Below are 13,741 nucleotides of genomic sequence, written 5' to 3' on the forward strand. Positions count from 1 at the left end.
TCCCTGAGCTTGGCTAGTGACTTCACTTTCACTTGGACCTGCAGTGACCCAAATAGACATTTGTTCTAATGTGCACTAGCATAAACGAAATCTAGGCTTTACCCTTACTGCTATAACTTACCATCCTGCATTGATATTGAACCTACTGGTCAGATCTCTGCTGAGTACCATGGGTCTTTGTTTTCCCCATAGGAAAAGGGGATCAAGTTTTAGCCTGCTATCTGTGAAGTCCAATCTAAATGCATCCACTTTTCATTATACAGATGTAATACAAGAACAAGCCTTTTATCTTTCTTTGCAGTTGTCATGCATCTTTATTAGTCTGGCATTAAATATGCTTTAGTGTGCATCCATTTGCTGTATCAAATCCAAACTGAACTCAGTTGGAATACTTATCACTGTCATTCAGCCTTATGATTGTTGCATCCATTGTGTTCTCAGGAACTTTTATGTTAGGAGTATGTGTTTCATAGGAGGATGTGTTTCAAAGTATTAATGGCTTTTTTATTATGAAACATTTTCAGTAATTGAAATATTGTTCTGCTTTGCTTCATGTTAGATGGTCAGAGAAGTTCACAGAGTCTCCAACAAACTCTCTCTCTCTCACTGTGCGTCTCTCTCACTGTGGAAGGGACAGATGTGCTTGGTTTGAACCAGCTAACCAGCTCATTCTAGCCTGGACTTCACCTTTCTCCACACCACTACTGGACATTTTGATCCCATGGCAGCCACCTGTTCAAACCAGATCTGTGGTTAAGCCCTGGAAATGTCAACAGATACAACCACTAATCAGTGCTTTTTGCAGATCAGAAGCTAAAAGTCCAGGAATGCAGATTAAATTGTTTTCATCTTTCTCTTTCCTTCACAAAGGTCCTTAAACGCCAAGGTTATGATGCAGCCTGTGACATTTGGAGCTTGGGGATCCTACTGTACACCATGTTGGCAGGGTGAGTGATGAGCTTCTCCTAGAACTGTAATCTCCAGTGAGCTCACCAGTTCAGCACTAATCAATCCTGAAAGGAGTCACAGACAGAGATAGTAAACTGTCTGGCCTCTTTGGAGCAATGTGTTTGGTTGTGTGAAGCAAGAAAATAGATGCCAAGACCTAGAGTTAGAATATGTTTTTCCTAGCGTGCATAAATACTTTGACACTTGACAAATTGTTCAGGGTTTTAACAGACAGTGGCTATAAGTATGCACTGAGACCTAGCCTCCTAAAGGGTTCACTCACCCTTTTAAGTAGTGTGAAAGTTTTACATTAGGAGAGGTCCACAGGACTGTGGAGAGCCACATCATGTTCACCTTAGTCAGGGAAGGATGTTAATTTATTCCATTAATACATGTATTCTCTTCAGCTTTATTATTTTTCTACTGTTACTGTTATTGAGGTATCTGAGCACCTTAAAAAGTTCAAAAAAGTCCCCACCCAAACATAGTTTTCAGATGCTATTTGAAAAGGACAGAAGGTAAAGGAACAGATCAGCAAGAATAGCAACAGGCAGCAGGAACTTTTGCCTACCAATTAGCCTACCAGTGTGTTGGCTAATTTTAAATATTGACACAAGAAAATCCAGAGAAAGAGACATATTGAAATAAGTAGTGAAGGATAGGAATAGGATGTGCAACCCCAGTCTAGAGTTACTAGGCCCCTGAAATTAATTTCCTGGATATGGTATGTGAACATTCATCATCCCTAAGTGCAGCTTAAAACATTTCAGTGACCTCTCTAAACTGTTAAATCTGCTTCATGATCATTCAGGTGTGGCAGAAAGCTTGGATTAATTTCTAGATTTTATACAGAAAATAAAGAATTGCACTCTACCTTTCCATTATTTGCCTCGTGGATTATAGAAAAGGTGATGGAGTCTCTCTATCATCTGTTTTGTTCCTGAGTAAAATGTGTTCAACTTCACTGAAATATATTGTGACTTCCTGGGGAAGTCTCCCTGTCTGATAAGATCTCCAAGAACTTGTTTCTGTTTGGCTAATAGTATAGATTTGCAGTGATACACAGACAGAATCAGTAAAATAAAATCAAGACAGTCACATTTGTTCAGTTGATTATGTTCCAAATGCTTCCTCATTAAATGCAGGAAAAAATCCAAATACATTTGAATCAGAAATACAAATTGCACAACTTAATAATGGCCAGTGACATTAAATTTACTGATGGGTGCTATGAACTTGTACCTCACTTTTTCTGAACTTACAAGAGTAATACAAAAGTTGAGAAATGCTGACTTTTTAGGTGCCAGTGCTGCATTTATGGATGATCTTGTTCTTCCTCACCAGAGGAGATTAGTAGGACCTGACTATTATTTGCACTCGGGATTTTATTCTTCTCCCATCATCACTGTGAGCAGAAAGGGCTGAGACAGCCAGGACTAGAGCATAGGCTTGGGATCCTGTTAATGGAGCTAGTGGCAGACCCCAGAGTTTTTGCCAGTCCTTAACTCTTACTGTGTCCCTCCTGATAGTTATAGGTTGGAATAACATTACATATCTCTTTGGGCTGAACTTGTGTGAAGTCTGAAATGTTTATGAAAATGAGAAAATACAGTGTGAGGAACTGAATTTGCTACTAGAAATCAGGTAGGATAGGAAGTTGTGGCCAAACCAAATATTTGTCTAAAACCCCTCTGTCAAGTTTTCAGAAGAGAAAAGATAGAAAGAAAAGTATAAAAATCCCAAATTCTTCTAAACCTACAGAGCTCTTCAAGATCACAGAGTAAAATTTGACCTGGTAGATTTTAGTCAGCTGCAAAAACCTTATGTCTTGTCACTTTCTGAAGACAAAAAGTGTATCCTCTGCATAAGACACTAATTTTGTAAAGCTGGGTTCATCTTACTAGTCATTTCTGACTGTCTGGATCAGTAAGTAACCTATTGCAGATAATTTCTTTTGCCCAAGAGACTTGAATTTCTTTTGCCCAAGAGACTTGAACATTATGGCTAACAAAACCTTACAAAATACATTGGAAAGGGTTCTTTTTTCCTTGTTCTTTTTTTTTTTTTTTTTGTGTTCCAGATCTTATTTTTTCTCCTTTATGGTTTTTGTCCTTTCTTGCCATTATCAAGGTACTGGTATTGGCAATAAAGCAGAGTTAAAGCAAGAGGTAAAAACATGTCTATTTTTACAAAGAATATTTAATTCCTAAAAAATGAGAACAAAATAAAAATTAGGAATAATAAAAGGAATCAGTCTTTTTGCTCTACAGAACAATAGGAGGAACCACCAGCCTTTATAGGTTGAGTGAAAATGAAGTCACAATGTCTGTGGTAGATTCTGGAAACAAATTCCTGTTGTAATCACTGGCAGTTAACACTAGAACATAGAAATTATGGACTTGCAAATTACATTGCATTTTTCTCTCTGTTTGTTTTGTTTGTTTTATTGTTTATTTGGTTTTTTTTTAATAGATTCACTCCTTTTGCAAACGGACCAGATGACACTCCAGAGGAGATTCTGGCCAGGATTGGCAGTGGCAAATATGCTCTTACTGGAGGAAACTGGGATTCAGTATCTGATACTGCAAAGGTCAGTGAACCCTTTCTCAGATTTTGTCTTGAGATTTAAACAGCACAGAACTCTTTTTTGGTGCAACTGCACTTTTAAAACAAGTGAAGGTTTGTTAATGCCACAAATGTATGGTCAATACATGGATCACCTTTTTGCTGCTCAAATTTAACCAGGAGCAGGCAGTTTACAAACTACCACTTTTAATTCCTGTACAGTTCACAGTTTAGGCTGGGTGGGAAAGCTAGCAAGCTTCCAGTTGCCTGGCATTAATCAGAAACTCTGACAGGATTTAAGGAGATTTCAGTTTTAGCAACTGGTAGTATCCAATGGAAGAATATTGATACATCCCACCACAAAACTGCAGTCAATCCTAATAACATATTAATGTTGCTACCAACACCTATAAGCCCCACAGTGTATTTTTTATCAGATGTCCAGTTTTGAAATTAAAATGTTCAGATGCTATACAACTGACCTAATTGAATTTTAGCTGCCTGAATGTTAGATTTCTATTCTAAGCTTCTCTTGTAACCATGCTTTGGGGTCAGGGAGGAGATGCCTCTAGGTGGCGTGCTCTCCAGGGGGAGTTCATCACTCCTGTGAAGTCACCAGTAATTAATGTTCAGTCAATAAGCTGAATACCCTGCACATTATCTTTTGACAGTATTATCTGCTGAGAGTTGAACATTACACTTGAAAATTTTGCAGATCAAGACCTGACACTTAAAGAATATAAAGCCTATCTGAAGTGCATCATTCTCTCCACTGGACGTGCTAGTGATGGCATTGCCACCGGAAAGATCCTAGTAAAACCTGCACTGCTGTTAATTACTTTTTCCCTTGTATTGTTTTCTTCCTCAAACCCAGGACATTGTGTCTAAGATGCTTCACGTAGACCCTCATCAGCGCCTCACAGCAGTCCAAGTCCTAAGACATCCATGGATAGTGAACAGGGATTATCTATCTCAAAACCAACTCAGCAGACAGGATGTTCACCTGGTGAAGGTACTTCCTACACCCTTGCCTCTTCCTTCCTTGCAGAACGAGCTGTCATTTGTGTAAATATTGTGGAAAGTGATAGAGGAGTTGGGAAGATTATAGCCACAGAGGCCAAATTTAATATGGCACTGTATTAACAGTAAAGATTTTTGCCCTGTCACGTGCTCAATATTTTTAACTTCAAGCTGCTTTGTAATAACCTGGTGGCATTCTGTGCATATACTTCCTTTCACCACTTTGAATCAGAGATACCCTAGCTGTCCGCCAGCCTAAAAGCTATTATCATTTCATGGAAATTGTGCATGCATCACAATATTTTCAGGAGACAGGATAGGGGAAGGGAAAAGCATCAGAGAACTAAATTTCAGCCCAATGTTTTATCTTTCTCTATTTTACAGGGTGCAATGGCAGCCACTTACTTTGCTTTAAACCGAGCACCTCAGGCACCGAGGCTGGAGCCTGTATTGTCCTCCAATCTGGCTCAGCGGCGAGGCATGAAAAGACTTACCTCTACCAGGTTGTAGCAGTACCCCCAAAACACCTCTTTGGAAACCCACAGTTTATTATTTGAGAAATTCAACTTTACTTGGCTAGTAGACCTTTTTTGGACAACCTGCACATGAAGTCGCCAAAACTAGCAGAAGCTCATGTAAGGCAAAGTTCTCCTTTGCTACATCATTTCTTTTACATTCCAGCCCGGGGCCCCAAGTTTAACAACTTCACAAAGATGTGCCAATTTTTCCAGTAGCTCTGTTTCTTTACTGAGATAAAGCCAAATAAAGTAGGTGTGCTCCATCCTTTCCACCCTAGGAAAACTATTTTTGAGTCCTTAAGATGTTCCATGGGAGCAGTGCTCATTTTGTTTCTCAAGAAAAGCACTTTTTGCTATGAAGAACGCAATCGGGTATGAATGCTGTTCCAGCATGTCATGATGAAGTGACTTGGCTGGTCACCAGTAGACATCTGCTGATCTCCACTCACCCCAGGAAGAGTGAAGGCTGCAGAGACACGTGACTAAAACCTTATCTGAAACAAGTGCTGTACAACATGAAGGAGAGAGAGCTGTTGGTGTTGAAAATACCTTCTGATTTCGAGGAATCTTTTGCACTTTTCCCCCACCTTCTCTGGAACAAAGCCAGCACCTCTCAAGGCATGTGTGCCACTAGGCCTGACTTACTCAAAGCTCTCCGAAAGCAGAAAACCTCTGAGAAACTTGGTCTTCTGATGAAATTGTTGGGTCTTATGAGACTGTGGGAAAGCATTCATGTAAAGCAGTGTGAGTAGGAGCCTATAGATCAGGCAAGAAAAAGATGTCTGCTCTCAGCCAGCAAGCAGGTCTGGAAGGAGTAGGGGAGGGGTCTGGGGAACTGAACAAGAGGCAGGGAAAGGTGTGGGTGAAACTGAGGACAGTAGGCAAAAAGACCCATGGCAGCATGGTGGAGAGTACTGGCAAAGGCAACTAACACGCAAGTGGTTGGGGGGCAAACTGGGACTCCCTTTCAAAGCAAGGGACAGTCCCTCTTCAGGGACTGGTACAGAAGGGGGTGGGTGGCTGGGCTGCCCAGGGGCCAGGGGGTCAGTGCGGCCATCCTCCCACTCTGTCACGCAGTCTGCTCACTGAAAGCAGTTCTGGTGGGCAGTAGTGCCACTCTGGAGCAAGCAAGGCCATTTCCAGTCATTGCTACCTGCCCTTCCCTGGCTATTCACCCAAATCAGCCCCTGTCACCCAATATTTCATGTCCCTGCCTGGCTGTTCTGCTCTAGCAGAGCAAAACTCCCCATGCCATGTGTGTGCAGAGAGTACCACTTCTGAAGAGTTCAGCTAACTCTGTTACAAGCTTTAATAATAATAAATTATGAGGAGAAACGGGAGGATGCTCTGCTTTTATAGTTATATGAATATGTACATGTGTATTTATATACATATAAAACAAAAGTTCTGTACCCTAATACCTGGATTTTCCAGGTGCAGGGAAAGAGAACTTTTGTTGAAATGGTCTCAGCAAAATCGACCTTTTTTCTCTTTCCCTGGTTTCAAAGAAAGTGAGCAAGGTTTGTGGTGCCGGATGTGAACTATTTTTTTATTCTTTTTCTTACCCATCTTGGCTTAGGGTGGTCACAAGATGACCAGGATTCTTCTTTGTACTGCTTTTGTTAATTTTATTTTCTGAGTGAATTTTGTCACCTCAGATGCTTTGTGGGAAAAGCTCCTGTGCTATGTTGGTGTTTTCTGTTGTGACGGGGGGGGAAAAAAATGTGAACATGGAGCTTCATATGCTAGATGTGGTAATTTTTCCTTGCTGGGTAGTTTGTACATCTCAGTGCTGAACTGGAATTACCAGATCACTGAATCAGAGTGTCCAAGGGAACAAGGAGTTTCATTTGCTATAGCAATATGCTTCCTAAAACTAGCTCTGTTTCAATGTTGACTGAAGTTTGTTTGTTTGCATTAGTCTATTTTTAAATTTAAATTTATTCTTAATAATTTAAACCGATATTTAATGTTCGGGTTTATGTGCTGTGCACAGAGGACAGCTGCAAAGCAGCTCTCTTTGAAGCCCTTCTCTTTTCTAAAATAAACAATGCTGTGAAACTCCACACAGTGGCTGAATCGGCTGGGACTGATGAGTACAAACACACAGGTGTGTGTCTGTGGTTATATACGCAGCAGCCCGCATTCTCTCCTGTGGCTAAGCTGTGCTTAGGACCGGTTTTTTGCCGCCTTTATAATTTTTTGCTTGTTAGAAGTTAAGTCTCACGTATTTCTGCTAGCAGTACACTGTGAGGATATCCACAAACAGGGATATCCTGGCTGGTGCAGAATAGCTCTGGCCAAGCCTTGTTTCCCTCGAAGTGACTTCTGTCCTTGAAGAAGGCAAGGTGGGCACAAAGATGCAAAGGGCAGCCTGCAGTGAGGGGTGGATTTTCTTGGGTCTCAGCTGGTATGTGCTGTTTCAACAAAATATATTTTTAATAGTCAGTGTAATTGTCTTGTATATGGGCAGAAGGAGTGTTGTAACGATTATGTACAGTTTTTGTCTCCCTGTGAGATTTCCTGGTCATCTTACATTGCTTTGGTTTGCTTCTTCACACAACCATTGGAAATAGTCTTAATTCCCTCTTGTTATACTCAATCGTAATTCTTTGAGCATTTTTTTCAACTGAATATTATTGGAGGCCAAACTTACAGGATGATGCTCTTCCCGAAGTTGGATCGCCCCTTAAGCCATGGATGCCACAAGGGCTTCTTATGCTGCTGGTCCACTGAACTTAATGCCAGCATATGCAAGTGCTGACACTAAAAAAAGGCAGGTAGTCACTTTCTCTTGACCTCAGCTGCTCTTATGTCCTTTCGCACCTCCCTTATCCAGTTCACCATGGGGCAAAACAAATGGGGACAGCAAGAAGGCAACAGCATCTGTTTTGCCAACAGCACTGTCAACACATCAGGGTGGCTACAAGTTCAGTGTCACCTCTGTTCCTCTGTTTCTGAGTTATGCTGAGCAGAGCCCAGGTATGGCTCAGAGTCAGGGTGATAAATGATGGGATGTTTGTACAGCAGCAGGTTACCAGTGCCAAACCGTGGGCACAGAGAGAGAGGACCAGTCCAAGCTTCTGAAAATGTGCCACAAGCTCATATAAACTCCCTGTGACCAGAAGGTGTAGGGCCACCGATGGTATGCCATGGGGAAATAATGTTGACTGTATGTCTTTTTGCCACCAGTGACCTCATAAAGAGAACAGAAAAGAATCCAGGGGTTTGTTTTTAAATCATCTGTTTTTACAGAGAAATTCTTGATTTTGTAGAGTGCTACAGCTTTCTCAATCCCTAGAATTAAGGCACTCAAACACGGAAGATGCAGCAGATTACTGTAGCAGAAAATATATCTTATCTTTCACTGGAAAAATATTCTCAGGCAGGTGTTTTGAAGCTCTGCCTTAGGATGTGTGTATCAGAAATGCCAAAGCAAATATTTAGAAGCAAAGTTCTCTTGTTGAACATTTGCAGGTGGCACCTTTAAACAAGAGTCACGTGAGCTCCACATTCATATATCTGAATCCTAAAAGACAGGTAAGCCGCAAAATCAGGACAGATATTCCTTCCATTAAAATAAAAAGGTCTAAAATAATGTTAATAAGATGCTTTAGTATAGTTCATTAAAAAAAAAAAAAAAGGAAACTGTGCAAGCCCATTTTCTTTTCCTCTTTTGAAGTATACATCATTTTCCTTTAGAAGTGTGTATTCTGACCCTGCTTCTGAAATCCTGTGTTGCACCAACACATTGCAGCTAAGCTGCTTCTGGTACCTCAGTTCCTGTGTGAACACAGTCCCACATTCCTCACTCCATGTCTACCCACAACAGACGCAAACAACAATTGCAGACACTCTCCTATTCTGAAAGTTAGCAAAAGTGTGAGAGTTTTAACTCGGAAGATGAAGTGAAGTTAAATGTAAGGTTCTCATTGTGTACAGACCTAAAACTCTGAGTGTTTAGGTGAAGGGTGGTTTAAAGTCTGTGCAGAACAAGAATGTTACAGAGTAAATAAAATCACAGTAGTTCAGACAGCCAAATTTTAGCTAAAATCTCTTCATAGGTTTTTGTGGGCCTAGACCTTGCATTTCCAGGTGCAACTAGATGACAACATGTGCATGTCAGCCAGGTAACCAAGGCATCTGCTCAAGCATGTCACCACAAGGCTTGCACATGGAAATGTTTTGCAGCCTGAAGTTTGGAGTCTAAAAGTAAGAATTTGGTCTTTTTCATCATCCTGTATTGTGTAAGCCATGATGTTCAGTGTTGAACTGTACAACCACTGTTCTTGCTTTGGTGTGCATAGTTACAGAGTCAATTTGTGCTCCACTATGTCTCCTAAATGGGTGTTATGAATATAGTTTTCAGAGACACTGTAGCCTGAAAAGAAAATGAGGCAAATTAATGCCCTTTTTGATAAAGGCAAATTTTGAAAGGAGAGACTGGAAAAATGCATTTGAAGTGCAGAAAATAAAAACTAGTTGCTAAAAGATTGTTTCTAATTTCCTATCAGAGGCAAATCTTGCGTCCTTTGCTCCTATGTTAGTTCTTTAATCTATATGCACCTTCAGGGAATCAAGGGGAATAGCTCAGAGTAGGGTCCTCTTTCCTTGGCCATTAGATGATGATACATGTAAGGGATTTACTTGGATAGTATTAAATGAATTTGACTAAATATGAACCATGATCTAGCACTTTGTTTACAGGCTCCATATTCATGTTTACAAATTATGACTTCTGAGGCTCACGCTTTTTATGTTTCCTGTATGAAAAGGGCAACCAGTGTACAGATATTTATTATGTTTACCAGCGTTTCTGAATAGATTTTTTTTATAGTACATGGTTTTATGAAGTGTAATATTTTTATAGCAGAATGATGATCTTTGGACTTTCTATATTGTTACCTACAGTTGTTTGCAAACAAGCTCTTCGCTCCCTTTTTTCCGTGCACTGTATCCCATGTTGCTGCTGCTACTATTGCTGGCCTCAGCTGCTGCTGCCCCACTGTGACGTGGGCTGATGGTATTGTGAAAGTGTGCAAACTAACTTCAAAGAGTTGTGATTGTGCTGAAGGGCTGGCTGCATGCTGGGTTCCTCCTGGCAGGAGGGATGTGGAACTGTACCCTACCAGAGCAAGAGTTTACTGTGGATGGCCCCCAAGGAGAAACCTCAGTGCTCACCTTTGTATTCTGCCATTTTGGCTTGGCATGCCCATCCTTTCCTTTCTTTATAAAGAAATAAAAAGAAAAGAAAAAAAAAAGGATCCTGCTCATTTTTGCACAATTCCTTTCCAGTCCCTGAGCACTGGCCATGTTTGAATGCCATGTGTTGGTCACAATAAAAGCACAGTTACTTATTAAAATTATACCTGGAGCTGTGATCTCTGTGCAGCCTGAACACTCAAACCTCTGCTTTGGGAAGCAACAAGTAAGCCTTTAACCCCTTATCAGTCAGACAGTTCACCCATAAGACAAATTTAGGATTTCAGTGCCAGACAAATGAGTACTTTCTCACAAGCTGCCTAGCATGAATTTCCCTTGCCCCTCTGAGATCTTCCCAAGGTCTCAAACTGTTCCTCTGCAACCGTTCCTCTGCAAACTGCCAGTCACTGGCAAGCAGCCTGCATAGCCTTTTCTGCTTGTTGAACTTATTAGTGACCACAAAAGCAAAATCAACCTCTTTTAATTCAAGGGATTGGTTCTGGCATTGCCACATCTGAGCTTGCACACAATTACACCGGCCTTCACGTCTGGATTTTCATCAGACCCAGCAGCATCACAAAGGTGGTGAGTCTGGCTCAGGATCCACACAGGAACAGCATGTGGTCCCAGATACTGAGAAACAGCATGTGATTCAGGTCCAAGCAAGCATAACTGAGGAAACTTGGACTTGTATGTTATTTGTAAGATCTCTGCTCTGACCATAGGTAGCCTTATGCCTCTGTTCTCCCATCAGCTTCTCCTGTCCTACTCCCACTTCTTCCTTTCTTTTCTCTGTCATAAAAGAAACAACCCTTCCTGCTCCTTTAGTCCTCATGGTCCTTCACCACTGAGACATTCATGTCCCTACCAATTCTCTACCTCTGCACCCCAGTGCCTACCATGAACTATTCCTCTCTTCTCTTACCAAGCTTCTGTCCCACAGGTCCATCTTGTGGGTTTTGTAGCCTCTTCTGGTCAGCAGGCCAGTGACTTCTGTGCACCTGTCTTTATAAGCCCAGTGGTTAAAAAAGGAGGGTTCTCTCGAGAACCATAATCATGTACAAGAACATCCAAATTGAAAAGCTGAAGAGGAAAAAAAACCAACAGGCTTTCTCTTCCCTCCCCTCTTCTAGTGCCTCTTTTAACATGGCCATGATCAAGAATGAGCCAAGTTCAGCCACTCTTGGAAAATACATAACTCTTCAGAGGACCTGGTTAGGAAGCCTTGGGGAATGCTAGGCCCTGGGCAGGCAGATAAAGGTCTTGCCCTCCAACCCTAGAAAATGAATAAATGAGATGTCTAAGAAGAAGGTTTTCTAAAATATGTTTAAGTTCTTCATCAAGACACAGCCCTTTTAGGAAATCTGCATTGGCACCATCTTAAATCTCTCACTTTCTGAGGAGTAATGATACTTTTTCTCCTGAATGGAGAAGAACACATTTGCTTAAAACAAACAAACAAACCAACCACAAAAGTAGCAAAGAACTTCCCTCGCTCTTGTAATTTTGCTCTTTAGTCAACATTCATTTCCTTCCTCTGTATTTCTCCTGCTTTATCCCATCCCAGTTCACCTTCCCTCAGAGGCAGGGAGGCCCTGCAGAGAGACCTCGACAAATTAGAGGTCTGGGAAATCACCAACCATGAAGTTCAACAAGGGAAAGCTCCAGATTCTGCACCTGGGACAGAGCACCCCTGGATCTTTGTACAGACTGGGGAATGAGATGCTGGAAAGCAGCACTCCGTAAAGAGACCTGGGGGTCCTGGTTGATGGCAGGTTGAATATGAGTCAGCAGTGCCCTGGCAGCCAGGATGGCCAACCGTATTCTGGGGGCATCAGGCAAAGCATCTCCAGCCAGGCGAGAGAGGGGATTGTCCCACTTTGGTCAGCACTGGTGTGGCCTCATCTTAAATATTGTGTGCAGTTTTGGGTGCCACAATACGGGAAAGATATTAAGCTCTTAGAGTGTCCGAAGGAGGGTAATGAAGGATGGGAAGGGCCTTGAGGGGAAGCTGCATGAGGAGCTGCTGAGGTCACTTGGTCTGTTCACCCTGGAGAAGAGGAGACTGAGGGGAGATCTCACTGCAGTCTACAACTTCCTCATGAAGGGAAGAGGAGTGGTAGGGACTGATCTCATCTCTCTGGTGACCAGTGACAGAACCCAAGGAAATGGCCTGAAGTTGTGTCAGGGGAGGTTTAGGTTGGGTATTAGGAAAAGGTTCTTCACTCAGAGGATGGCTGGGCACTGGAACAGGCTCCCTGGTGAAGTGGTCACAGCACCAAGTATGACAGAGTTCAAGAAAAGAGTTCAAGAAACTTTGGTTGCTTCACCCCCTTTTCATGTTGCACTTGTTGTGTACCATGAAAATTGTCCTGAGACTCAGAAACTTGTTATATGCCTGAATAGCATCTTGTTCAAGGGCCGCATAACTGAAGGCTGAGTACCTTGAGCACTAGAGCAAGGCAAATGATAGGCAGTAACAGTAACAGCTAATGTATGAAGATCATAAGAAGCAAGGATTTTGCATGAAAATCTGTGAAAAAGAGCTGAAGACAAGGATTTCAGGCTGTGTCCAGCCTTTAGAATCCCTTCTCCCATCCAGACAGTAGGAGTATTTTTAACAGCCGGTGCACTGTAGTTATCTATGAGTAACCTGAATAACTGTGTCCATTCATCTAGATGGACTGGAGCTCTCACTGTTTTCTAAACAACCAAAGCTGGCCTGAGATCAATTCCATTTTTTGTTGAGGAAATTAGTTTATTAAGAGGCTGATGACTCACAACCTGTGGTAAGCCTGTGTGTTGTTTTGGCTTGGCATACTCCTACCTAATTCTTCCTGTCCTTCAGGTTCTGTGATCACTGGTAAAAATAGCTGCAGTCATAAAGCCTAACAGTTTCCCTACTAGAATTTTGCAGCTTCAGTTTTAGTGGTAGTCTTGCCAAGGCATGCAAATGAAGATTCGGTGATTTCCATTGCATTTACCCTGACTTTCTAATTGTCACTTTTTTTGATGAGAATTATCTGGGTTCCTGTCACTATTGTAAACTACTATTATCAATCAGTTATTTGCTTTACTCATCTATTTACTTATTTCACCTGTTGGTACTAAAACAGTTTGACCTTTAGGAACATCAGCTGTTACCATGGAGCCTTAAACACAGAGAACAGAAAAAAACCCTCCACTCACTTCAGGGAAGTGACAAGAGTGATTTATCAGCTTTTAGAAACTCTTGGCAGTGCTGATCTTTTGCTATTTGGACCTCTGGTCTCTCTTAAACCACCAATCTGCTGCCATCAGTTGCGCTCTGAGTAGAGCTGCACATCAGCTACGGGTTGCAGTCTTTCTGTTGTGTCTGTGGACTAATACATGCAGGTAAAAACTCTGTAGAGGAATGAACAACATGTTTCTCAATGTGTGACTCGGTGGGGATAAAGCGGAATACCCAGCTGAGATGTATGCATGCTTTTGTCCTAGCCAAAAGAAGG

The 13,741-nt window shown here is 41.7% G+C and overlaps 2 protein-coding genes across 3 annotated transcripts in view; both read left to right on the forward strand.

Moving 5' to 3' along the window:
* Window positions 1-7,117, forward strand: part of RPS6KA2 (ribosomal protein S6 kinase A2) — a 248,790-nt gene extending 241,673 nt beyond the window's left edge. For both annotated transcript variants that reach the window (XM_050315637.1, XM_050315636.1), the window contains exons 18-21: window positions 871-947; window positions 3,421-3,538; window positions 4,388-4,525; window positions 4,918-7,117. In XM_050315637.1, coding sequence (XP_050171594.1) covers window positions 871-947; window positions 3,421-3,538; window positions 4,388-4,525; window positions 4,918-5,043 — 459 coding nt within the window. In that variant the 3' untranslated portion in view covers window positions 5,044-7,117. The remainder of the gene's footprint in view (window positions 1-870; window positions 948-3,420; window positions 3,539-4,387; window positions 4,526-4,917) is intronic.
* A 16-nt stretch (window positions 7,118-7,133) lies between these two features.
* The window catches only part of MPC1 (mitochondrial pyruvate carrier 1), a 28,885-nt gene continuing 22,277 nt past the window's right edge, over window positions 7,134-13,741 (forward strand). The window contains exon 1 of the mRNA XM_050315645.1: window positions 7,134-7,151. Coding sequence (XP_050171602.1) covers window positions 7,144-7,151 — 8 coding nt within the window. The 5' untranslated portion in view covers window positions 7,134-7,143. The remainder of the gene's footprint in view (window positions 7,152-13,741) is intronic.

This window comes from Myiozetetes cayanensis, unplaced genomic scaffold (assembly GCF_022539395.1).
Source record: "Myiozetetes cayanensis isolate MyiCay16 unplaced genomic scaffold, myiCay2020 scf2-11, whole genome shotgun sequence".
NCBI lineage: Eukaryota > Metazoa > Chordata > Aves > Passeriformes > Tyrannidae > Myiozetetes > Myiozetetes cayanensis.